A 24,350-nucleotide genomic window follows, 5' to 3' on the forward strand; every position below is an offset into this window, starting at 1 on the left:
GGATTGAGAACAATAGTCCCTCTTCCTTCCAGCTGCAACAATGAGTCTGCAAGCTTATTTGTCTAGATTGTTGTTTGCCATGATGCTGCCTATGGTAAAACAGTAATGGAATAAATAGAGAGGGTAGGTCAATTACTATTATGGAAAATGCCCAAAATTCAGTAGCATTGACTTAGTAATTTCAAATCTGTAGATGCAGAAGACATTTTCCTAGTCCAGAGAGAAACAGCAGTACAACAAAGGGGAACTGAACAGACAAGACAGAAATTTCAGTGTTTTGTTTTTCTATGAATCTTCATTGTGTGGTAATACTTTTTTACTTTTTATTTTTAAAAAGGCCACACTTCTTAAGCATATTTGCAGAATTATTTGCATCAGTCTTCATTACGGAGGATATAGCGTAGATACCGGTGCCTGAACCTGTGCCCCACCCTTCCGATCACGGAAGCACCTACTATCACACTTACAGGGTTTGCCTCTTCAGATGAATGCTGTAAGCTTAAGAGTGTAGCCAGGAAGTTCACTTTCCCACCTGAGCACTGGGGTGAGACTTCAAGCATACTCTGGAATGCTGAGACTTCAAGCATACTCTGGGATGCTGTACACAAGTACAGCATCAGTACTTGCTGTACACAAGTACAGCATCCCTTTTTGGCATGTTTGAACAAGGTGCTTGATCTAGGATGCTCCTGAAAGATAGGGCAGCCATAATGAGAGAGCTGCTGTCATTTTGCCCTGCTTTTCCTGGGTTTCACAGAGATGTCAACACCTGCCAGTTTGCTTCCTTAAGATAGAGACACAGTTAATCTCTCCTGCTGGACTATACACAGATCTCTCGGTCTCATATTGTTCTTTAACTTTGTATATCTGTCAGTTAAAAGCTGTGTTTTCTTCCTGTGCTCTTAGCTGACTGCTCACATTCTGGAAGCCCATCAAAACATTGCCCGCATGTCTCTTATGGAAGCTAAATTGCGGTTTATCCAGGCATGGCAGTCCCTTCCTGAGTTTGGCTTATCATACTACATTGTAAGGTAAATGTAACATTGTGCAGTGAGCTACTACAATGATCACCTGAGATACCTTTTAGTCAAATGTGCAGCAGTTACAACATAATTGCTTAAAGCTCTGATTCTGAAATGTTCTCAAAGTGCAGATTTTTGTTGTGCTTCTCCTGTTCCTTCCTAGAATTACATACAAATGGAGTGGGCATTCGGTACCTCAGAAACTACGAGTAGCTCCCAGGCTTATTTGGAGTAGCTGTTCAGGCTTTAGGACTTGCTTCTCCCTCCCTTCCTCCCCTTCCAGGCAGTACTATTAATCTGATTTGCTGGCTGAGTGTGAGCATGGCTACACCATTTTAAATCTCTCTTTCTTTCAGTGCTAACATCAAACCTCCTGAATTTGGGGAGAATGTTGTTGCAGGATAGGAAAGGAGCAAGAAGAGGTACTGTTTTGAGGGGGAAGAAACTGGAGAGAGTTGCTGTTACTCCTGCTCACATTAATTTCTCTCTAGTTTCTTCCCCCTCAAAACAGCACCTCTTGCTCCCCTCCTGTCCTGCAACAAAATTCTCCCCAGATTCAGGAAGTTTGATGTTAACATCACTTATTCTTTTGATGTAAATTTTTGTACAAGCTGCCATTTTGCAACTGGCTCTGCCTCCCCAAGCTGCTATTTCATCCTGGTAGCTCCCAAGACTCTGGCCAAACAAACAAATAAACAAAAAAACCCAGAATTCTGAAATCTGCCTATCCCTGACACACAGCATGGTTTCTTTCTAAAATCTCATGTTTGAAGCAAGTCATTACATGGAGACCTTCTGTCATGAGTATTAGGACTAAAATCACCATAATTTTCATTTTGATTCAACTAGGTCTAGAGATGCAACTTCTTTTTTTATCCACAGCCGTTGCTCCTTCAGCAAAGTGCTTACGTGAACTAGATGTTTCACAGGATATTGTAGGACCTAAATTTGCTCCTGCTTCTCAAATATAAATATTAGTGAAGGAAACTAAGGAGGTTAATTAAAAACTTGAGTTAAAGTAACAATAGATCAAAGAAGAAGCAGTAAACAAATGTGTACGTAACCCCTAGTAGTGTATTAAGAGAGGGCTGGAATGCAGTTGTGTTGCTCCAAGTTATGGTTTTGTATAGTCTTGACATTTTTTGAGTGGTAAATCAAGCCAGCTCTCACATCCCTATCAACAGCCCAGCAAAATAAGATTTTTGCTTCTGAATTGTTCACATCCTCCTTATTTTCCCAAGTATTGATGGCTGTGCTATATTCTTCCAAGAAAATCTATTGTCCTATTGTTTACATATGCCACTATGGCTTTATTGTGTCCCTGACTCCAGACTGGAATGCCACAAGGCCATCATTATATAGAGAGAAGGCATGGCCCTCTCGGGGATTTCTAAGCCCTTTCCCTTAATATTAAGCTTTCATTTAAAAAAAAAAACCCAACTAAAATCATAGTCCTTTTACTTAGATAACAGGGGGAATGTGCTGGCAGTAGTTTACTCAGCTGATTAGCAGGGAGTAAACCTACACGCATCTTCCAGTGTTTTGGCCAGCTAGTGCAAAGATCCTGGAATAACTGACAAACACTTGGCATTTGTGTTTGGCTTTTACATCTTTTTTTCTTTTTTCTTTTTAAAAAGCTAATGTAAACATATTATGCAGTTCTTTCCTTTTAGTGTATTCTCAAGGCTACCACAACATTTGTGGTTGAAATGCTGGTGTTTGCTTCCAAACAGCTATTGGTCAAAAGACTTGACCAGTTGGGGGCAGTGCAATTCCATCAAACACAGACTGTCATAAATATTTCTATTTCTTTTTCAAACATTGGCCCCCTTTTAGTCTTTAGTTACTTGCAACTGCCTTGGGAGAGAAGAAAATGCCTTCCCCCATTACTTGTGAGGTCACATCCTGTGGTCCAGTATCCAGCTTCCTGCCATGCGGAAAAGAAGGGATGTAACTGCCCTACCATATTTTCCCCTCTTTATGCAGCTGCTGCAGCCTGGATGGTGCTTTTCCTACCCCTGCCCTCCATCCTGAAATGGAAGCTAGAGCTTGCTTGTAACAAAAGGAAACCTACTTGCCCTAGTAATGACTTTAGCTTCCTAGCTGGGCTTTTGCGACTGCAGGGGAAGATGCCCCTACATGCACATTCTGGTGCATTCTTTCAGCTTGTAGCCAGGCTGTTTCTGCTCTGCCTGGAGTTCTGCATGAACCTAGAGTGCATAGCAGAAAACCTAGAACTCACACCTGGAATATTCAACAGTGTGCTGAGGTTTCTGGGATGTCCTTCTGGTGCATGGGAGACAGCCAGAATGGGGAAGAGTGGGGCAGGTTTCCCCCTTCCCAACAGTCTTGCCATTTGCAGCATATTTGCATCATTCATATCTGTTGGATAAAGAAGCAATTATTCCTTCTGTTGTGTGTGGGGGGCGGGGGGATATATGTACACACGTATGCACAATTGTTTGCCCACTGACTGATGCATGAAATGATACCTACCTTGGGATGCTGTTTGTTCTCTGAAAGAGTAGGATCAGAAAGTGTTCCCTTTGTCAATATTAAGGATGTGCACAAATTTTTTTTAAATTTGTTTTGTGCCCAAATCAAATCACCCCTGGTTTGTTTTGTGCCCAAATCTCCCCCCCCCATCACCCCAGTGTCAATTTGAATTTGATTTGGATCAATTTGGGCCACTTATAAAGGCCCAGGTGCACCAAATTTGGCTGGTGGGTAGGTCCCCATGGGTGCCACCCGCCACCCAAATTTCAAGACATTGAGTCACTTGGTTGATTTTTAATGATTTTTTAAAAACTGATTTTGTATATTTCCACCATAGGAAATAACGGGGATTTGAAGTTGCCCTGTCCTAACCCTAATATGGATCCCCAGCTTTAATTTAAAAGAAAAAACTAAGCTCTATCCCTGGTAGAAGTAGAGTTATGGAGCAAAATGTGTGGTCACTGTTTTTTAGGAATTCGGATTCTTTGGTATATAATAACTTTTCTTCATAATGAATCCCTATGAGGAATCATTGCACACCTTCATTTCTTCCGTTCATTTTGACTGTCATTGGACAGTGTCAACTGCCATGTGTCAACTACACACACACACCCCACACACAACCTTTTAGGAATTTTTGAAGTGTTTAGGTTCTTTGGTGTCTTCATTACACACTTTTATTTCTTCGGTTCATTTTGACCCCACTGCTTTGCAGGTGGGGGTGGGGAATTAGTGGCATCCCATGTGCCAACTACCCCCCAACCCGCAAGCCACTGGGTACTCAGTTCATCTTTTAGAAATTGTTGAGGTGTTTAGACTCTTTGGTGTGTAATGAATCCTAATAGGGATTCATTATGAGGAAAGGTTAGACACCAAAGAGTCTAATTCCTAGAATATAAACTGAGTAGTACCCTATTGCCTTGTGGGTGGGAGGGGAGTGTAGTTGGCACATGGCAGTTGACACTGTCCAAAGACAGTCAAAATGAATAGAAGAAATGAAACTGTGTAATGAATCTTCATAGGGATTCATTGAGAAAAGTTATTATACACCAAAGAATCCAAACACTTGGAAAAATAGTGACCACACATTTTGCTCCATAAGTCCACTTCTACAAGGGCTAGAGCTTACCTTTTTAAAAGAAAAATGAAAGCTGGGAATCTGGGGAAATTAATAGGAGGAATCTGAATCTCGAATCAATTCGATTTGGATCCAAATCTTGCCAATGAACCACAGGAGTTATTTGTTCTGCCTCCAAATCACCCAAATCTACATGTACAAATCAGTATGTACCTGAATCAATTCACACATCCCTAGTAAATATGTCATCATCAGTCTTATTCATTCATTTGGTGAATGTGTGGAGAGCATCTGGCTCTCGTCTACTGTCCCCACTGCCAACCTCCACACAGTCACTAAAGGTCTGAATAGAGCCCATGTGCCTACAAGTTGTACTTGTGGTGATCAGGAACCCTGCAAAAAGGAAAGAGCATATGCTGTATGTCTAGAGCCTATGTGTGTAGGCAATGTTCAGAAATCGGATGAACATTTGAATGTTGGGAGAGGAGAAAGGGAAACAGGCCCTGTTCTCCTCCACCCCATCCATTCATTTGCTTACAGTTTGACAAGGACTATAACTTTCCTCAGACTGTGAGTCGAGTAATGGGAGTGAAAACAAGTTTTAATATTGCCATGCCTACCTGTGATAGCTGCTTTTAGGGAAATATGCTACAAAATGAATTGGTTTGGTTTTTCCCCTTCTCTTTCCTCCCCACACCCCCAGATTCAGAGGAAGCAAGAAAGATGATCTTCTAGGTATTTCTTACAACCGGCTGATACGAATAGACACAGCCACTGGGGACCCAATTACAACATGGAGATTCTCAAATATGAAACAATGGAATGTGAACTGGGAGATACGACAGGTAAAGTCAAATGTTTTTTGAAACCTATTCTACTTCTCTTCCACTTTCTAGGAACTGAAAACTAACAGATTTTATTTTATTTATTAAAATATTTACTGTATAAGGCACAGTGAAGGGTTTCTTAGTCTGAAAACCCTCCTCTGTCCACCTAATAAAATTCCAGGGCCACCAATCTCTAGTTAACCTTATTATTAACTCACCCTTGAGTCTCACCCCTGCTGCTGTGGGTGGTAATAAAACATGGATGTGGTTTCAGTCACTGATGAAATACTTGAGTTATATATTACAACAAAATAACTATTATACAGTAAATTCACAGTTTTTCAGTCAGATGTTATTAAAAAAAAGGAGGAAAAGGGGGGAAATAAATAATATAGTGAAGGGATTGGTTAAATGGTAGGTCTTAGTTCTATTCCCTCTTGAGACTACAAGTCAGATTCCCTTTCTTCCCTGGAGCCACAGTAACTCAAGCCCCAAAATAGTTACCTTGTTTTTTAGTCTACTTTCCTTAAGGAAAGTAAGCTTATGAGATCACCGGTGTGTGTCCGTGTCCATCAACTTTGCAATGCCTGGACCAGTATGAACCAGACTGGGTACAGTTGTAGGGACACATAGGGACACTTCAGAAGCATAGTTCGTAATGATGTCATCCATCCCAAGTCAAGATGGTGGGCGCATGACTGTTTGAGGTGCAAGTAGACTAACTTGTGGACCATCTAACCTATTTAAACCAAATTTGGTACAGTTGTAGTGAGTGACACATAGCAACACCTCCATGGCATAGCTTGAAATGATGTTATCCACCCAGATTCAAGATTATTTATTTATTTATTTATTTATTTATTAGATTTCTGTACTGCCCAAAACTTGCTTGTCTGGGCCATTTACAATGGTAGATGCATAAACGTTTGAGGCACAAGTGGGCTAACTTATGGACCACCTGATTTGGACCAAATTTGGTGCACTTGTAGTGAGTGACACAAAGGGACACCTCAATGGCATAGCTTGTGTTGATGTCATCCACCCCAGTTCAAGATGGCGGACACGTGAACGTTTGAGGCACAAGAGGGCTAACTTGTGAACCGCCTAAGTAGTTTTGCTATATGAGAAACAGCTGTTATGGGAAGCTGGCAGTTTGAGTAGACGAATGGCAGCAGAAAAGGATTGTGTACCTTTCCCCCTTTCCTCCATTTATCCATCAAAATTACCCTCCAGCAAGCGGCTTTTCCTTTAATATTTTCCTCTATCGCTGTGAAAGCAGCATTGAATAGACACACACAGGCCGACATACTAATTAACTCTGCAAGTGTGCATCTATTGGCTGGATGATCACAGTAGCTCTGCTCCTGCTTCTGAAGCACGGGTGCTTGCTCATGAGGGTATGTGATTTTTCCCCATTTCCCCTTCCCCTATGAAGCACTCTGTGAAATGCACAGATATGTCCCTGAGAGCTGTGCTACCCTCAGGAACATAATTGCATGTTGCACAGAGTGCTTCCCGGGGAAGAGAAGATTGGCAAAATTGTGCCCCTACACCATGTGTGAGCACTAGGGATGTGCACAAGCTGTTCATGCACTCCCTTGCAGGGCAGAGAGGGGTGCCTTTAACAAACAGGTAGTAAGCTCCTTACCTGCATGCCCCCTCTCCACCACTTTCCCCCCACCGGCACTTGTTTTAGAAACAGCTGCCCAGGGCTGTAGCATCCCTTCCTGTAGCCCCAATCAGGCATCAGCAAATGACCAGGGGGCATGCTGACGGCAACCAGGGCTGCAGGAAGAACTGCTGCAGCCCTGCACAGCTGTTTCTAAAATAAGTACCAGCGGTGGGGGGGCAGTGGAGAGGGGGCAAGCAGGTAAGGAGCTCCTTGCCTGTTTATTAAAGGCATCACCACCACCACCACTGCCTGTCGAGCTGGCTCGAACATAGGCGTTCAAACAGGTTCGGCGCTCCGGAAAGAAGCGCCGAACTGGTTCATGCACATAGCTAGTGAGCACCTGTGCTTCGGAAGTGGGATCAGAGCCTCTGCGGACATGCATTCTTTGATTGCACATCCGCAGTGTGTGTTAGGATGTCAGGCACAATACAAAACGAAACAGTTAAGCTCCTCCTTTCACCCACTGCTCTTGAGTGCAGACCTTGAGGCTGCTTTTCTGGAAAAAAGGTGAGCCACTGGGAGACAATTACACTTTTCCTATATAACACCAATTTGCTCCTCAAATCTTTGAGCCCAGTTTGTGCTTGCTTTTACAAAGTAAAGTGTAGGAGGCTTGGGGAAATCTCTATAATTGCAATTTTGGTTAATGCTTGTTATTTTATGAATATCTATTATTGCATTTCCCCTTCAGGTTGCAATCGAGTTTGATCAAAATGTGTCTATTGCTTTCACTTGCCTGAGTGCAGACTGCAAGATAGTTCATGAATACATTGGAGGCTATATTTTCTTGTCAACCCGTTCCAAAGATCAGAATGAAACACTGGATGAAGACCTATTCCATAAATTAACTGGAGGATGGAAATGAGGAGAAACATCTGGATTGTATAGGCTAAATGGGACAAAACCAAACAAAACCTCCTGTTGTATACACATCTGTTTTGAACAGAGGAATGTTACACTGTTCTAATCACTCTGATGAAACCTGTTTTGTTTTGTTTTTAGTTGTATGTCTTACCTCATGGGTTATCCAAGTTAAATTTAAGTACATAATACCTGTTGTTCTTCAACAAACAAGCTACAGCATAAGTATAGTATGCACGCTTTCCCTCTGTAATCTTTATTGATGTCTGACACAATCAACCTGCGAAAACTAATTAAGTCAGTATAGTAGCCAGCAAATACTTAAGGCATAATACATTTGCCCATCACATTTTCCCCACCCACCCCACCCTTGTGTGCCACTTATCCCCTTTCCTGATCAGTGACCCTCCCATGCGTGGAGAGCTATATTTCCAGGCCATCTGTGTGTGCCTTATGATACATGTAGGGTGACCCACTAGATTGGGCCCTTAGTATTTTTAATGTGATACAATGTAAATGCCTACTCTTGTTAATATGGGTCATTGCATAGTGACGAAGAATCTATTCTAAATACTTGTCTCAGTAACTACCACCCCAAAAGCCTTTCCAGATTATAAATATTTAGGGACTGTAGTGTTCATTTGTTGCAGGGACCCATGTGCTGTTTCCTTCAAGTGGTGCCCTGTTTATGGGGATATTATAATTTCTCAGCACTCAACCTCAATATTGCATCACAGAATCACTGCCATAATTTCCTATGCCACCCCAGCAAGCATTCTGCTGACATTGCTCTGTGGAATGCAGCTAATATTGTCAGATGTGGAATGCAGTTAATATTGTCATTCTGCTGACATTGCTCTGTGGAATGCAGCTAATATTGTCAGATGACACCTAGGAAGTAGGAAAGATACCTGGCAGATCAGGAGATGGAGCCTGGTGAGATATAGGAAGAAGAATATTAGTCCCTGCTGGAGGTAGAGGATGGCATCTGGCCAGCGAGGGGAAGAACTGAGCCATGCCTGGGGCTTCAGGGTAAGCCTGCCAGGCAAAACCAATTGCATAACCTCTCCAGCCAAACAGAAAGCAACCTGCCTCTCCCTTGACTGTGGCACTTAAGATTTTACCACTTAAGATTTTTACTTCTTTCTCTGGAGACTTTGAAGGAGGCTAAAACCTGAAATTTCAGATCAGTCTCTGAAACCTAGAAACCCTAATGGGGGTGCTTGCACGTCAGGACATCCATTGAATAGTGCCCACTGCATCACAAGTGACAAGTGGCACAATCCCATGTGTGTGCATAGCTGCCCACGTCATGCTGTGCGTTGGGTTTAATTCTGGTTTTAATTCTTTAAAAGGGAAATGCTTGTTTAGTCCTTGAATAAAAAGCAAGTGCCAAACAGTGGCAGGACTAAACCCTTGTGCTGTTGCCACAGTGCCACCACCCCCAGTTTCATGGACTGTGGTACTTCCTTCTTTAAAGCTTGTTGAGACTGCACTGTCTCCAGCATTGAAGCACCTATCTCCTCTTTTTAAAAAAAGAAAGAAAAGGCAAACAGGTTGTTCCTATAGCCGCAATGCTAATCCCATTACATGGGGACAGGATATAGCTCCACTGAAGTTGGATTAGGCCGAAGACAAATATTCTTCTAAGAAAGAAGAAAATAGGTGGGATCTAACAGTATGCTTCTGCACACAGAAAGTGTCTTCTGCTCATAGAAAAGGTTGTTCTACAGCTTGCACAAGAGCAATGTATGAAAAAAAGTGAAATGGAATCCAGAGATGCTCTTTTACTTCTGCTAGAGTTTGTGCTATAAAACCAAACTGTTACAGCACTGTGTGAACTCTTGCATAAATTGTTGTATGAGTATTTGTGAGACTGCGCTAGCAGCTGTTTTTCTTCTGGATTTAGACCCTTTTTTTTTTGGAAATGACTCACTCATCCTCAGATAATTCACTTTCAACTTGGATAAGAAAATGACCCTTGCTGTGAATCTATGAATCTAATGCACTGTTCGTAGCAAACCTACTTACAAAGTTTTGTTAAAAAAAAAAATTCATATCCACATACAAGCTTATAAATAGTTTTAACAAAAAAAAAATACCCACAGAAAAAAAATCAAATTTCTTAATACTATCACAATATAGTATTAAATAATATTTTCCCTATTTTACAATATCTTGTTTAATTTTCTGAGTAGCCTTTATAGTAATCTTCCTCATTATTAGAAACCAAAATACTTAACTGGTTTAGTAGTAGTAAGTTTATTTACGGTCCATGACCAAATTAGAACACAAAAAAAGTTAAAATTCTAATAAAAATGTTAAATACAGAGTAACATTATAAAACATTATGATATAAAAAGGTGGGAGGGGAGGAATAGGCACATATATATAAACATATAAAAGGAATGTTTAAAAACTAACTGGTTCATTCCTTATCTTTATAGCTGCTACACAAAATCTTGCCATGGACCCAGTAATTCCCTTATACCAATCTGACAAAAAATAAGCAACATAATACTCATTGGAATGACCCAGATATTTTCTAAGATGAGGCTCGATCCAGTTGGAGTGAATAGATTTGAAGAAAGGCCAATAGAGGAAAACATGAGCGATTGTCTCAACCATTCCTGCACCACAAGGGCATGAGCAATTCCTCCAGGGAATTCTCTTATATCTTCCCTACAAAACCGCAGAGGGCAGAACATTAAACCGAGCTTGCAAAAAAGCTCTCCTCTGACTTGAGACCGACAAGTGCGTGGAATAAGCTGCCAGCATAGGGTAATTTAAGAAATGATCACAGTTAATTCCAAGGGAGGCCACACTTAGGTCCCTTTGTTTCTCTAGGTCCAAAATCCTCTGTTTCAATATCTTTTTAGCTACATCAGGACCCAGGGAACATAAAAACTGATCTGAAAAGCCACAATTGCCCAAGATGGCCTGGACATTCTTGGTCCAAGATGACTGAAATTCATCTTTTAAAACCCATGGGACAAGGCCTAAGCCATGAATATGGATTTTTAGCCAATAATTAATCGTACGTAGTCAAGTCAGGGCCACAATCCTAATTAATCCTGCTTCCAAACGTAGGGCCACATTCGAGACACAGCGCAGGAGCAGGAAAATGGCTTGTAGAAATCTCTACTGTACCACCTCAAGCAGTTGTAAATTATCTGTCAAAAAGATCTGAATTCCATACAACATCTGGGTTAAAATTGTGGCTTGAAAAACCTTAAGTGCGGCAGGAATATAATAAGCACCCTTGGTATGAAAATTTTTTAACACCGCTGTAACCATGTTCTGCGCACTTGCGGCCACATACTCACTATGGGATCTCCATGAATTACGTTCATGAAACACAAGACCTAGATATTTTTACGTTTTGTCCTGTTGGACGCTATTGCCATTAATAACCCATTTATGTTTTTTTGGTCTCTTGCTAAATACCATCACCTTTGATTTCTGGGTATTAATAGCCAGAGACTCCTCAGCGCGAAATTGCGCAAGAGTTCTCAGGGCCCTCCTCAAGCCGACCAGTGTGGTAGATATTATAGCTACGCCGTTGGCGTACAATAAAATAGAAATAGCTCTTCCTGCTAATTTGGGCTGATGAAAGGCGGGATCATCCAAAAGAGGGATTAAAAAGTTGATATAAAAATTAAATAAGAAGGGTGCCAAAATGCACCCCTCTTTAACCCCTTTCTGTACTGGGTCTGATAAAATGGCTTAACCCTCAATAAGGTATTTTTATACAGTATAAAGATAAGGAAGAGTAAACGGGGATCTATGGAGGTCCTTGCAAGTTTATTCCAAAGCTGTGTCCTAGATATTGAATCAAAGGCGGCCTTTAGGTCAGTAAAGGCCACATATAATGAAGAGTTTTTAGTGGAGTATTTTTCCACAAGATGGGATTAAACCAAGGCCTGAGCCAATGTGGAGTGGCCAGAGCAGAAACCAGCCTGTTCCTCTCTAAGAATGGAGTCCTATTCAGCCCAGTCAATAAGTCTATGGCACAAGTGCCTTGCATACAATTTACTAATTATGCACAATAGACTTATTGGGCAGTAACTGGAGGGATTAGAATGCTGTCCGCCCATAAAAATCGGTACAATAATGGCCATGCTCCAATCCTCAGGAATATGTCCCACCCTATCAATATAAGTGAAGAGCTTGGCTAAAACAGGGGGCCACCAATCTATTTCCGCCTTCAAAAGCTCCCCTTGCCTGATGGTAATTGGGATATCAAACTAATGATTTATTGAACTGAGACCGGATTCAGTCTAGAAGATATACACTAGGAGAGGGCCCAGGCAAATCAGCCTCGTATACTACCCTAAAATGGGCTGTCCAGATATCTGTGGTAATATGGCCTCCCAAACTAGGAGATCATTAATATGATTATATCCAAACTTTTCATTTATCAAGTTCTTAACTTGTGTGTTTTTTTAAATCACTTTTCTTTTATTAATTTTCAGTCCTGCCACATTTCCATACTTCTCTAATTCTAATTCTAATTCCAATTCCACTTGTGCAATTGATCTGCATGGATTACTTAAGGTCAGTACCATATCATCAGCATACATATTTTTTACTGCTCTTCATGGACCTTTATACTTTGAATTTTATCATTACTCCTTATTGCTATTGCGAGGGGCTCAAGACACATTACAAATAATAATGCTGAAAGTGGACAATCTTGTTGCTTTTGATTAAAAAAATTATCTGAATTTATTATTTACCTACTCTTGCTTTAACATAATTATAAATATCTTTTATCCAAGTTATGAACTTATCACCAAACTGATATGCCTCCAAAAAGAAACTCTCACTCCACATTATCAAAAGCTTTCTTCGCATCTAAAAATATAAATGCGATGGCACCATCCTTCCTTTTTCTTAATGTGACTAATTCAATGTATCAGTTTCCAAATATTATCTTTCATTAATCTATTTGATTTAAAAAAACCTAGCTTGATCTACATGTATATATTCTGGAATGATTTTCAAAATCAGTTTTCAAAAAGGCACCATCCTTCCTTTTTCTTAATGTGGCTAATTCAATTTATCAGTTTCCAAAAATTATCTTTCATTAATCTATTTGACAAAAAAACCCTAAGTTGAACTACATGTATATATTTTGGAATGATTTCAATCTTGTTGCCAAGACTGATGCAAATAGTTTGTAATCTATTTCCTAACAAGGAGATGGGTCTATAAGATGAAACTAAGAGTGGGTTTTTATTATGTTTTATTATTAGTACTATCTTAGGCTTTGACCTGCACAAAATACCAGTTTGTAACACTTCATTCATAACTTAACTGCTTAGCCAAAATGTAATTAAAGTTCTCATAATAAAGATAACCCATCCAATCCAGGGGTGTTACCTTTTTATGCCCTTTTAATAGCATCTACTACCTCTTTTTCCTGTATTTCTTTGTCAAGCACTTGCTTTTCTGATAAGTTCAGATCTGAGACCTTTTAATTCTTCCAAATATCACTTTAATTGATGGATTAGTCTAATGTATAACAGCTTATATCTTTCAAATTCCCTTACAATATCTACATGATTAGTTACGTATCTCCCATCATTGTTTCATATAGGTAGAATTACAATTCTTTTTTACTCTTTTCTAAGTTTATAAGATAACATCCTGTCTGTTTTCCACAGACAGTATCTTTGTCTCACAAATTTTATTTTTATATGTTTCAAAAGTATATTTAAGATAAATTTTATTTTTAAAATCTATTAATTTTGTGTGTATTTCACTAGCTGTATCATCCTTACACCTTTTATGTTTCAGTTCTTTTGCATGTAACAGTTACCAGTTCCTGTTTCTCCTTACTCCTTCTTTTATTTAAATATGAAGAGTATGATATAAATTGACTCCTAATAAATACTTTACTAGCCTCCCAAATAAATGAATTACTCCCTCCCTCTTGATTAATCCTAAAGAAGTTTTGAAGGTCTACTTCACATTTCTTTTTAAAATGTTCATCCTGTAATATTATATCATTCATTCTCCATTGGTATGTCCCTCCTCACCCCCGCATTTGAATTATCAGAGATACAAGGTTATGATCTGCCTAAATATTAGGTAAGAAATCAACATTTTTAACTTGATGTATCTATGTTCATGAAGGGAAGAAAAAAAAACTTTGAAAATCAATTCTTGAGTATGTTTTGTGCAGAGAGGGAAAACTAATCTATTTTTTCAGATTTTTTTTATATATCTACACATCTTTCAAAAGTTTTAATTTGATTTCTTTTTAAAATATTGGGTAGACTTTGGTGGCTCTTTAATCTAATAGTTCTGTCCATCCTAGGTTCCATCACACCATTAAAGTCACCACCTAGAATGGTCACCACCATTGTATTTTTGTATGCTTTTATTACATTAAAAAACTTCGCAAAAATGATTATGATTTGGAGCATAAATATTACCTAGTAACCAAGAACCTAATGCAGGGGTGTCAGTTGGGCAGTGAGCCCATTTTTCCAGCCAGCCAGAGGGTTTTCCAGCCAGTGCCGGTGGGGGGGAATTGATTCTGATGTACCTCTGGGGGGCCGCCTTCTGTCACCTCGCACCCGCTTCACACCACCTTCTGTCTTCCTCCTCCTCCTTTTTCTCGCTCTCTTCCTCCGTCCCTTGCCCTGCCACTTAGATTAGCTGAATGCACTACTTTTACAAATAGATGAATAGCACAACATGACTGAATGAACTGAAATCGGAATGCTCAAAAAGTTACTGTAACTGTGAATGGGAATGCGTTGCTGTACAACGATGAGAAGAGTTCTCTTCATCCTACTCAATTGACGTTGAACCCTGCTTGTAGGCTATCTGGATTACAAGATAAGAACTATTCTGATCACCTAAGTGTTAAAATGGACTATATATGTTGTGGAAGATCCTTTGCAACATTTGTATGTATTTTATTAAGTTAGTGTATTATTTCTGTTCAGATATGTGTACCATATAAAATTGGAGTTGATTGATTGACTTTTTGAGCATTCCGATTTCAGTTCATTCAGTCACATTGTGCTATTCATCTATTTGTTTATATATAACGTGGCTCCTGTTGGGTTAGTGCACTACTTTTACACCAGAATCTGATCAGGGAAAATTTAAATAGTTTTTGATAATTTTTAAAAAGGAATTCTGAATCTCATACTTCCCGATAACCTAGAGAAACCAAGTATTGCAAACAATCCTGTCACTGAAATTTAGCTGAATGCATTACTTTTTACACCAGAATATGCTCAGGGTTTTATTTTATTTTTGTATTTTTGTTGAAGAAATTCTGAACATAACCATCATATTTTAACACTTATTGCTCTCAATAGATTTTTAACACACAATACTAGGATCAATCATTTCACTACAACATCATACCCCACAAAAGGCAGAACCCTTCTTCCCCTCTCCCTTACTCACAATTATTTCCTCCTCCTCCCTCTTTCTCTCACTCATCTTTTCCTCCTTCCTCACCCAGAGAGGAAGTGCCATCTTCTGACTTTGTCTCCTTTCCTCCTTCTCCCCCCCTCCACCCTTTATCTCCTCTCTTCAGCCCTGCTGGCTGGAAGAAGAAAGCCAGCTGAATGGGGAGATGGCATCCAGACCCTGCCTTTCTCCCACCAGCAGTGGGGATGTTCACCAAACCGGCAGGGGCCAGTTCGATGGTGGGGGTGGAGTAACTTTAATGGTGGGGGAGGGTGCACTTACCCCTCCCTCCGCTTTTCTCCTGCCAATGCTGGCTGAAAAACTGGTCTGGCGGGACAGCAATGTACCTCCCTGCCACCCTGTCCACTCTTTGGACTGGAAGTAGTGAGTGTACGTGCGCACTTTGGGTGCGTTCACATTGCACGTGTGCACATTGGGCCCATGTGTGACATGTGCGCACTCGCGCCGACATGTGCATGCGCACTTGCTATTTCCACCTACTTCTGGTCCGAAGAGCGGACAGAGCAGCAGGGAGGTACGCTGCCGCCCCTCCTGAGAACCCTAACCCTTATATAATCTATGGTACAGCCATATTTGGAGTACTGCATGCAGTTCTGGTCACCATATCTTAAGAAGGACATTGTAGAACTGGAAAAGGTGCAGAAGAGGGCAACCAAGATGAACAGGGGTCTGGAGCACCTTCCTTATGAGGTAAAAGAGGTGACTATGGTGAGACATGATAGAGGTATAAAATTATGCATGTAGTAGAGAGAGTGGACAGAGAGAAATATTTCTCCCTCCCTCACAACACTAGGGATGTGCATAAAACCAGTTTGCCCAGTTCAGTTCAAATTCGAACCAGGTTCAAACCAGGAGCGGGTGATTTGGTTTTGCTCAAACCCCCCTCTGGTTCGGTTTGAATTTGAACTGGTTTGAACTTCCAAAAGTGGGTGGGATGGTATCTGGCACCCATGGGTACCTGCCACCCAAACCCCAAAGCAATTGGACACTTGTGCAGTTTTTTATGAATTTTTGAATTTTATTTTTTATCATAAGGTATAATGGGACTCGAACCAGCCCATTATTCCCTATTGTGGAGCACCCATGGGTGCCAACAACTGCCCAAACCCCAAAGCAATTGGACAACCCTATGATTTTTTATGAATATTTGAAATATCTCTAATTATTTTGCTCATAGAGTATAATGGGATCTGAACCAGACCATACCCCCTATTGTGGAGCACCTAGGGGCACAAAGGTGGTGTGGGTGGTAGGCACCCATGGGTGCCTACCACCCACAAAACCCCAAGGCAATCGGACACTCTTCTGATCATTGGTGAATTTTAGAAGTATTTTTGAATTCCTCATAGGGAATAATGAGGATTGCAGCAAATGTATAGCTTCACGTCGGGGGGAAAGGGGTGTCCTAGAGTGGAGTGTGGTGGGTGGTAGTTCCCAAGGGGGGCAAGGAAGCTATCAGAATTATTTGAAAGGAATTGGGCGAAGGGCTGATTTTTAAGTGATTTTTGAAGTTTATGTGTCTTTAAGGTTTTTCTCCATAAAGAAGCATGGAGGTGTCAGCAAATGTATAGTTTCACGTCGGGGCAAAGGGGTGGCCTAGAGCAGAGTGTGGTGGGTGGTAGTGCTCAGAACACTTCAGAAACAACAAAACCCAGTACCCCATGTGTTAGCAACCCATGGAGGTGGTTAGCACCCTCTGTGCACTACACCACCACTCACTCTGGGCCACCCCAGCACCCACAAGTGGCTTTAAGGTTTTTCTCCATAGGGAAGAATGGAGGTTTCAGCAGCACCATAACTGCACTTGGGAGGTGCTGGGGTGGCCCAGAGCAAGGGTGCCAACCACCCTTGGGTTAGCAACCCATGGGGTAGTGGGTTTTGTTGTTTCTGAAGTGTTCTGAGCCCACCCACACCACCTTTGTGCCCCTAGGTGCTCCACAATAGGGGGTATGGTCTGGTTCAGATCCCATTATACTCTATGAGAAAAATAATTAGAAATATTTCAAATATTCATAAAAAATCATAGGGTTGTCCAATTGCTTTGGGGTTTGGGTGGTTGTTCGCACCCATGGGTGCTCCACAATAGGGAATAATGGGCTGGTTCGAGTCCCATTATACCTTATGATTAAAAAAATTTCAAAAATTCATAAAAAACCTCACAAGTGTCCAATTGCTTTGGGGTTTGGGTGGCAGGTACCCATAGGTGCCAGATACCATCCCACCCACTTTTGGAGGTTCAAACCAGTTCAAATTCAAACTGAACCAGAGGGGGGTTCGAGCAAAACCAAAACCGAATCACCCGCTCCTGGTTTGATAAAAAAATAAAAATAAATTACAAAAAATTATTAAAAATCGTACGAATGTCCGATTGCTTTGGGGTTTGGGTGGTAGGTACCCATGGGTGCCAGCTACCATCCCACCCACTTTTGGAGGTTCAAACTGGTTCAAATCAAACCACCCCCAGTTTGGTTCGAATTCAAACCTGCAGCTCAAACCTGATGGCTGGTTCGTTTCGAATTCGAACCATCGAACCACCCTGGTTCAAATTCAAACCGTTTCGAGTTTGAACCAGTTTGTTTATCCCTACACAACACTAGAACCAGGGGTCATGAAACGAAGGCTAGGGTTTTTAGGACGTACAAAAGGAAGTAGTTTTTCACACAGCGCATAATTAATCTATAAAATTCTCTGCCACGGAAAGTGGTGATGGCCACTGGCTTGGATTATTTAAAGGGGGCTTCAACAAATTCATGGAGGACAGGCCTATCAATGGCTACTAGACTGGTGGCTATAGGCCACCTCCCAGCCTCAGAGGCAAGACGCCTCTAAATACTAGTTGCAGGGGAGCAACAGCAAGAGAGAGGGCATTCCCTCACTTCTTGCCTGTGGGCTTCTCAGGGTCATCTGGTGGGCCACTGTGTGAAACAGGATGCTGGACTGAATGGGTCTTGGGCCTGATCCAGGAGGGTTGTTCTTATATTCTTAAGATTGTTCTTCTTTAAACATTATCAGTTCCTTCATTTTAGTCCAAAATTGTTTGCTCCAATGTCCCTACTTTCTCTTGTAGATCATTCTTTTTTTAAAAAATTCTTCAGCCCTTTCATTTAATTTATCAAGTACATGATCATGACTCTTGATGATTACTTTATTACTTCCTATTCACTCCCACACTGTTCAACTTGTTTAGTTAATCAATTTTCCCTTTAATATTTTGTTGTTTTTACAGCCTTTAATCTAATTCCTTTTTAAAAATAGTAAATTCCTCCTTTTGATAGGACCCTAAAATCATCCAGTGAGATCTTCACATCTTGTTTTTGTAGTATTTCTTGCAACTATAGTTTAATAGTACCATAGTAAACTATTTATATTATTATTTTCACCACTTTCCATCAACAACAAAATTACCCAATATCACACAATGAAAAATAGCAAAACCAAACAAAATCACATACGTATATTTAACAAATCACTATAGACAAGAAAAAAATGAGGCAGGGGAAGAGAAATACAGGGAATTAAATCGCCAGCTCTAGAAAGTTAATAGTATTTCTAATCGACTGCCAAAATGCTCACCAGGATTGCCAAACGGGGCCACCCCTCTGTGTTGTATGGTCACGTTATATACATGTGGTTTTTTTTCTAAGGTTAATTATAGATATAAGCATGTTCCCTACTCTTACATATATGGATATTCCAGAATCAGATCTTTTAATTAGAAAATTTTACTAGTTTTTTTTAGCTTTTTAATATTACAATTTTCAACTTAATTCATTTTATATTGTGACTTCTTGTTTCAAGCCAAGTACATGTCCAACCTTCATTTTATACTGGGAGCTTTTTGTTTTAAATTTTGTAAACATGTTTTTCATTTTATATTGTGAAAACTTGAATTTTAAGCAATAAAGAACTTGAACAAGCTATCTTTTAAAATAAAGAACTTCTAAAATAATGTATTTGAGTTTTTCAGTTGTCAATATTTTATTTCAAAATCATGTAGTAATAAACCTGCTGAAATTGTAATTTTGTGGGAATCTGACTCCTTGGAAATGACTGTTAAATGTAAAAAAAAATTATACATATATACAATCTGATTTCTCACTTGTACACTATGCCAGTCATGTTGATATTTCCACCATTTCTGTAGAAAAACCCTCTTTGTTTTTAATATTTCAAAAACCTTATTCATACATTACAGTCAATGCATGTACTACCTGTATACAGTGTACGTGTTTACAATTTGCATGTTCACATATGTGCAGTGCACTTACAGTAGTAGGCTTCCTGTCTGCACCTTGCATTTGAGGAGGCCTTTACCCAAGTTAACATTTAAAATAATGCATATAAAGTCATTCACCCACAAACATGTACAGACACCTGTACGAACATACAATGCAATGTCTGAATGGGGCTACCATCACTCACCCTTCTCTATACCATGTAACACCTTTCTACGGATACACTGGTTTCCAAAAGAAAGTGGGGGAAACCGGAAACATACAAAGAAATTGTACATTTGAGAGGGTGGGGGAAATGAAAAGGTTGGATTCAAAAGCTCCTTTCTACATAAGGAAGGTGTGTTCTGCTCAGGAAAGCATTGTTTTACATCTTGTTCTACAGCATTGCACTAGAAAGGTGGAACTAAATCCAGAAATGATTATCTCTTGGTACAAGAGCTTGGCCAGCCTCTTGCATAAGTGGAAGCATGAGAACTGTTATAGAGTCTACCTGTTGGAGCACTGCCTGAACTCTTGCACAACTAGTTTTGAGACATAATTAATTGCTATTTCTTTCTACTCATGGTCCTTTGGATCTAATTCACTAACAACATAGCAGGCTTTCACATAAGACTTACATTTCACAGGGTGCATTATAATGATGCTTTTAATGATGTTTTACTGAATTCTAGAAATGCATTTGGGACCTCATAATGCAGTACTATTTAAAACATCATAAATCCCTTTGTCCTCCTCTGAATGCACTTCAACTTCTGGTTTTCAAGACGAGATAAAATGGAAATAATGCATATTTCTTTCTTCCTCGGTTTATTGTATTTATTTTACTCACTCACTTGCCAGTCAGTCTTATGAATGACACTGAGGCCATTGGAGTGGCTTCAGTCCTTTCTCAGGGGGAAGTTTCAGAAGGTGGTGCTGGGGGACTACTGCTTGGCTCCCTGGCAATTGGCCTATGGGGTCCCACAGGGTTCAATATTGTCCCCCATGCTGTTTAACTTCTATATGAAACTGCTGAGAGAGATCATACAGGGACTTGGATCGAGTTGTCAGTAGTATGCAGATGACACGCAGCACGCTCTCTCTCTCTCTCTCTCTCTCTCTCTCTCTCTCTCTCTCTCTCTCCTTGTCCCCTGATCCTGGGGAGGCAGTGAATGTCCTGAGTCGGGGGCTGGGGGCAGTGATGGGTTGGATGTGGGCTAATAAACTGAGATTGAATCCTGGCAAGACGGAGGAGATGGTCAGTAGGACAGCCAATCGGGATGACGGGCTTTGACTGGTTCTGGATGGGGTTTCACTCCCCTTGAAAGTGCAGGTGTGCAGCTTGGGGGTATTGCTGGACTTAGCTCTGCTTTTGGAAGCTGAGGTGGAGGTGATGGCCAGGGGTGCCTTTGCACAACTTTGGCTAGTGTGCCGGCTGCACCCCTTTCTCGAGAAGACAGATCTGGCCACAGTTACCCACACCTTAGTCACATCACAGCTGGACTACTGTAACGTGCTCTACGTGGGGCTGCCCTTGAAGAATATCTGGAAACAGCAGCTAGTGCAAAATGTGGCAGCCAGGATTTAATCCAGAGCTGCTCTCTGGGATCATATTATACCCAATTTGAAAGAGCTACATTGGCTGCCAATTTGTTTCTGGGTCCAATTCAAGGTACTGGTTTTGACCTTTAAAGCCCTTCGGTTTGGGCCCTGGATACCCAAGGGTTGCTGCCCACTTGACAAGGTAATTGGAGGGAACGGACCAACAATAACGGAGATTCAGCTATCATGCACGCGGAACAGGGCCTTCTTAGTTATTGCCCACAGACTTTGGAATGCCTTCCTGTTGGGCATCCGCTCCTCAGTCTCCATCCGTTTTGTCTTGGCTTTTTACCCAGGCTTTTTATGCGTGTTGTGTTCGTTGCTGCTGTGCTGTATTTTGTGGCCCTATTGAGCATTTTAAAAAACTTGTAATTAGATTTGTATTTTTATATTACGATCTAATATCTAATATTTTATTGGGTAACTATTCTATAGTTTTATATTGTTTTAAATGTTTCGTAAACTGTCTTGCGATTGTTTTAATGAAAGGCAGTATAAAAATTTAGCAATAAATAAAATAAATGCAGCAACTTGGTTTAGCCTGGACTAAACAGACCACCATTTTATTATCTTAAGGGATTACTTTTTTTAGCCTTTGTTGGACATTTCAGTGCTCACAATCATTTGGTGGGGTGGTGGGGAAACCTCTCAGCATTTGCTAGAGAGAAAGGGGAGGGAAGATGAGCTCATCCCTGAAACTTGGTACCATCTCCTCCTGGGATGGCTCTGTTCTGTTTATCTTCCTATGTCATTAAGGAATTCAATCTTCATTCGTAACATTCCAGGAGGAATGACTTCTTGTCAGCACTGATTCAACCCATAGCAGAAGGAAAGGTGGATTTGTGCCTGTTATACCTTTCAAGGGTGCCTTTTTGAGACATACAAGGAAACATTGAGACCTATTTTAATGAGATCTGACAATAGTGAAGTATGCTGCTTAAGCCTGTTGATTTCACTAACCACTGGTCCACACACTGTGTCTGGCTATCAGACTTTAAAGACTAACAAATGTATTATGACATGAATGTTCACAGACAAGAACTTAATTCATCAGATGCAATGAATACAGCTACATTGCAGGGGGGGCGAGGTATATGGGGGAATAAATAAATGCTCCACAGAACTGGAACCACCCCAGTGAGTGAACAGGATGTTTTTTAGACAAGGAAATGGTTGAGCCTGAGGAAGGACTGGCATAGGCGGATTAAGGCACAGGCAGTGGAGGCATCTCCCTACAGCGGCAAAATTTGAGGAGTGGCAAAGTTGCTGCTCTTCAAATTTTGCTGTGCCTCTCTGGGTGGGGGGCAGTAGCTGCTGGGAGTGGGGGTGCTAGGGGAAATTCCCCCCTTTCGCCTATAAAAATTGCCACTGCCACAGCGGAACGGGGCACAATGTTGGTGGCTGGGTGGAGGGGGGCGAAGAGGAACGAGTACCCCCCTTTTATTTACCTTTGAAAGTGCCATATAGATAACTCCTCCATGGCAGTGGCCACCACCGGAGGCCCAGCGGCCCCTCCCCTCCAGTAGCATTATACCTCACAAAGGGGGCAGGCTCACTGCTTGGCTCTGAAGCTGAGCGAGCTCTCCTCTCCCCCTCGTTTCAGGCTGCGTTTGCTGCCTGAGCATTTATTTTGCTTTCTCTTCCTCCAGCAATAAATGCTGTTCAGGCAGCCAATGAGGAGAGCTTGCACAGGCTCTCTGGAGCCCGGGGTGCTACGCCCCCTTTGCATGTGACGTCACACACACAGGGGCATGGCCTCAAGCTCTGACTATGGAGTCACAGTAGGGCTAAAATCTATGAGATTCTGTTCAAATTACATGCTCTAAGCTATAAAATTGCTGCAATGCTAATATCTCTAAGTCCATGAAATACTAGAAGATAAGCTGATACTTTAAAGCAGTAGGGCTGAATGATTGAAGAGTTTCTTGCTTGCAGTCAGAGCCCAGTGAATTCTGCAAACTGCCGTGCAGAACTTGGCAACATTGTATGTTACAGATGGATTCCAATCTGAGGGTAATAGGGTGACCTAGTATTGGCCTGAGCATCCTGGCAACCTGTCAAGTAGTGGAATAAGGGTGTTTCAAACATCTCTATAGAACAAGCAGTGAAGGAAACAAAATAAATTGAAAATGGAGGTCATTAACTCCCAGAGAAACAGAGGAGTTTCTACAACATAACAAATAAGCTTCATTTTTGGAGACATGGAATTCTTTGAATTTATTTATTTATTTTATTTGTAATGAGATTGGGTATATGCCAAAGGAAATTTATCTTTTTAATTATGTGCATATCTTGGCTTTACTATAGCTGCATCTTTAGCCATATATCATTTGATTTAAGATTTATATATGATTACATCGGCTCACTCTTGTTTGAACTTCTGTCATTTCCACCCTTCTGAGAGGTATACATTCCTCAGCTTTTTGGTTAATACTTTGAAGTCTGTAGGCAGGAATGCAAAAGGCAATAATCTCTTTATTTTCTCAAATGAAAGTGAGCTGCATCAAGTACTGTCTTGTTTCATCTTTCTTATTTAACAGTTAGTTTTAATTATAGACCTTGAGAGATTATGCCTGGGGCTTGGGGGAATGAGCAGAAGACCCTTATTCATTATTCCATTGTGGGTTTTCGCTATGTGTGAAACCAAGCATGTACATTATCTAGGGAACTGGTACGATATAGTGGTAATGATTAGGAGCTGTAAGTCATTGGTTTAGATACCGGCTCAGCCAGTAATTTTGGGTGGCCTTAGGCAAGCTACAGCTCTCATCTGTAATAGTGGGACATTAAAGCTGACCTACCTTACAGAATTGTCACAAGGATTGTAGAGCTAGTGTATGAGGCGTGGTTTGAGTGTTTATAGAAAAATGTGATATAAATGCTATTGTTATCAATCTGCAAATGGGAATTGCCAAAGTATTTAGTAGAAGTGGTCTAGCAACTGTTTTTCATGTCATCTATGTGCTGTATGTGACAGGAGGATCAGAAAGTGAGTAACCCCACTCCTGCAACACACCTACCCCATTGCTGAGTCTACATGGTCACTGACTCTCCACTTGATTAGGAGCCAAATGTAAAATGTATACATTTACACAATATTCATCCAGATGAGCAGTC

At 40.8% G+C, this 24,350-nt stretch overlaps 1 protein-coding gene and 1 long non-coding RNA gene across 2 annotated transcripts in view; one reads left to right on the forward strand and one right to left on the reverse strand.

Annotated features, from left to right (window-relative positions):
- The window catches only part of FERMT1 (FERM domain containing kindlin 1), a 52,598-nt gene extending 39,267 nt beyond the window's left edge, over positions 1-13,331 (forward strand). The window contains exons 13-15 of the mRNA XM_053284802.1: positions 907-1,031; positions 5,300-5,441; positions 7,787-13,331. Of these exons, the coding sequence (XP_053140777.1) occupies positions 907-1,031; positions 5,300-5,441; positions 7,787-7,960 (441 nt within the window). The 3' untranslated portion in view covers positions 7,961-13,331. The remainder of the gene's footprint in view (positions 1-906; positions 1,032-5,299; positions 5,442-7,786) is intronic.
- The window catches only part of LOC128340082 (uncharacterized), a 27,281-nt gene continuing 2,931 nt past the window's right edge, over positions 1-24,350 (reverse strand). Inside the window, exon 3 of the long non-coding RNA XR_008313450.1 lies at positions 1-89. This is a non-coding gene — a long non-coding RNA (uncharacterized LOC128340082). The remainder of the gene's footprint in view (positions 90-24,350) is intronic.

The sequence above is a fragment of the Hemicordylus capensis genome, chromosome 1, assembly GCF_027244095.1.
Source record: "Hemicordylus capensis ecotype Gifberg chromosome 1, rHemCap1.1.pri, whole genome shotgun sequence".
Lineage (NCBI taxonomy): Eukaryota > Metazoa > Chordata > Lepidosauria > Squamata > Cordylidae > Hemicordylus > Hemicordylus capensis.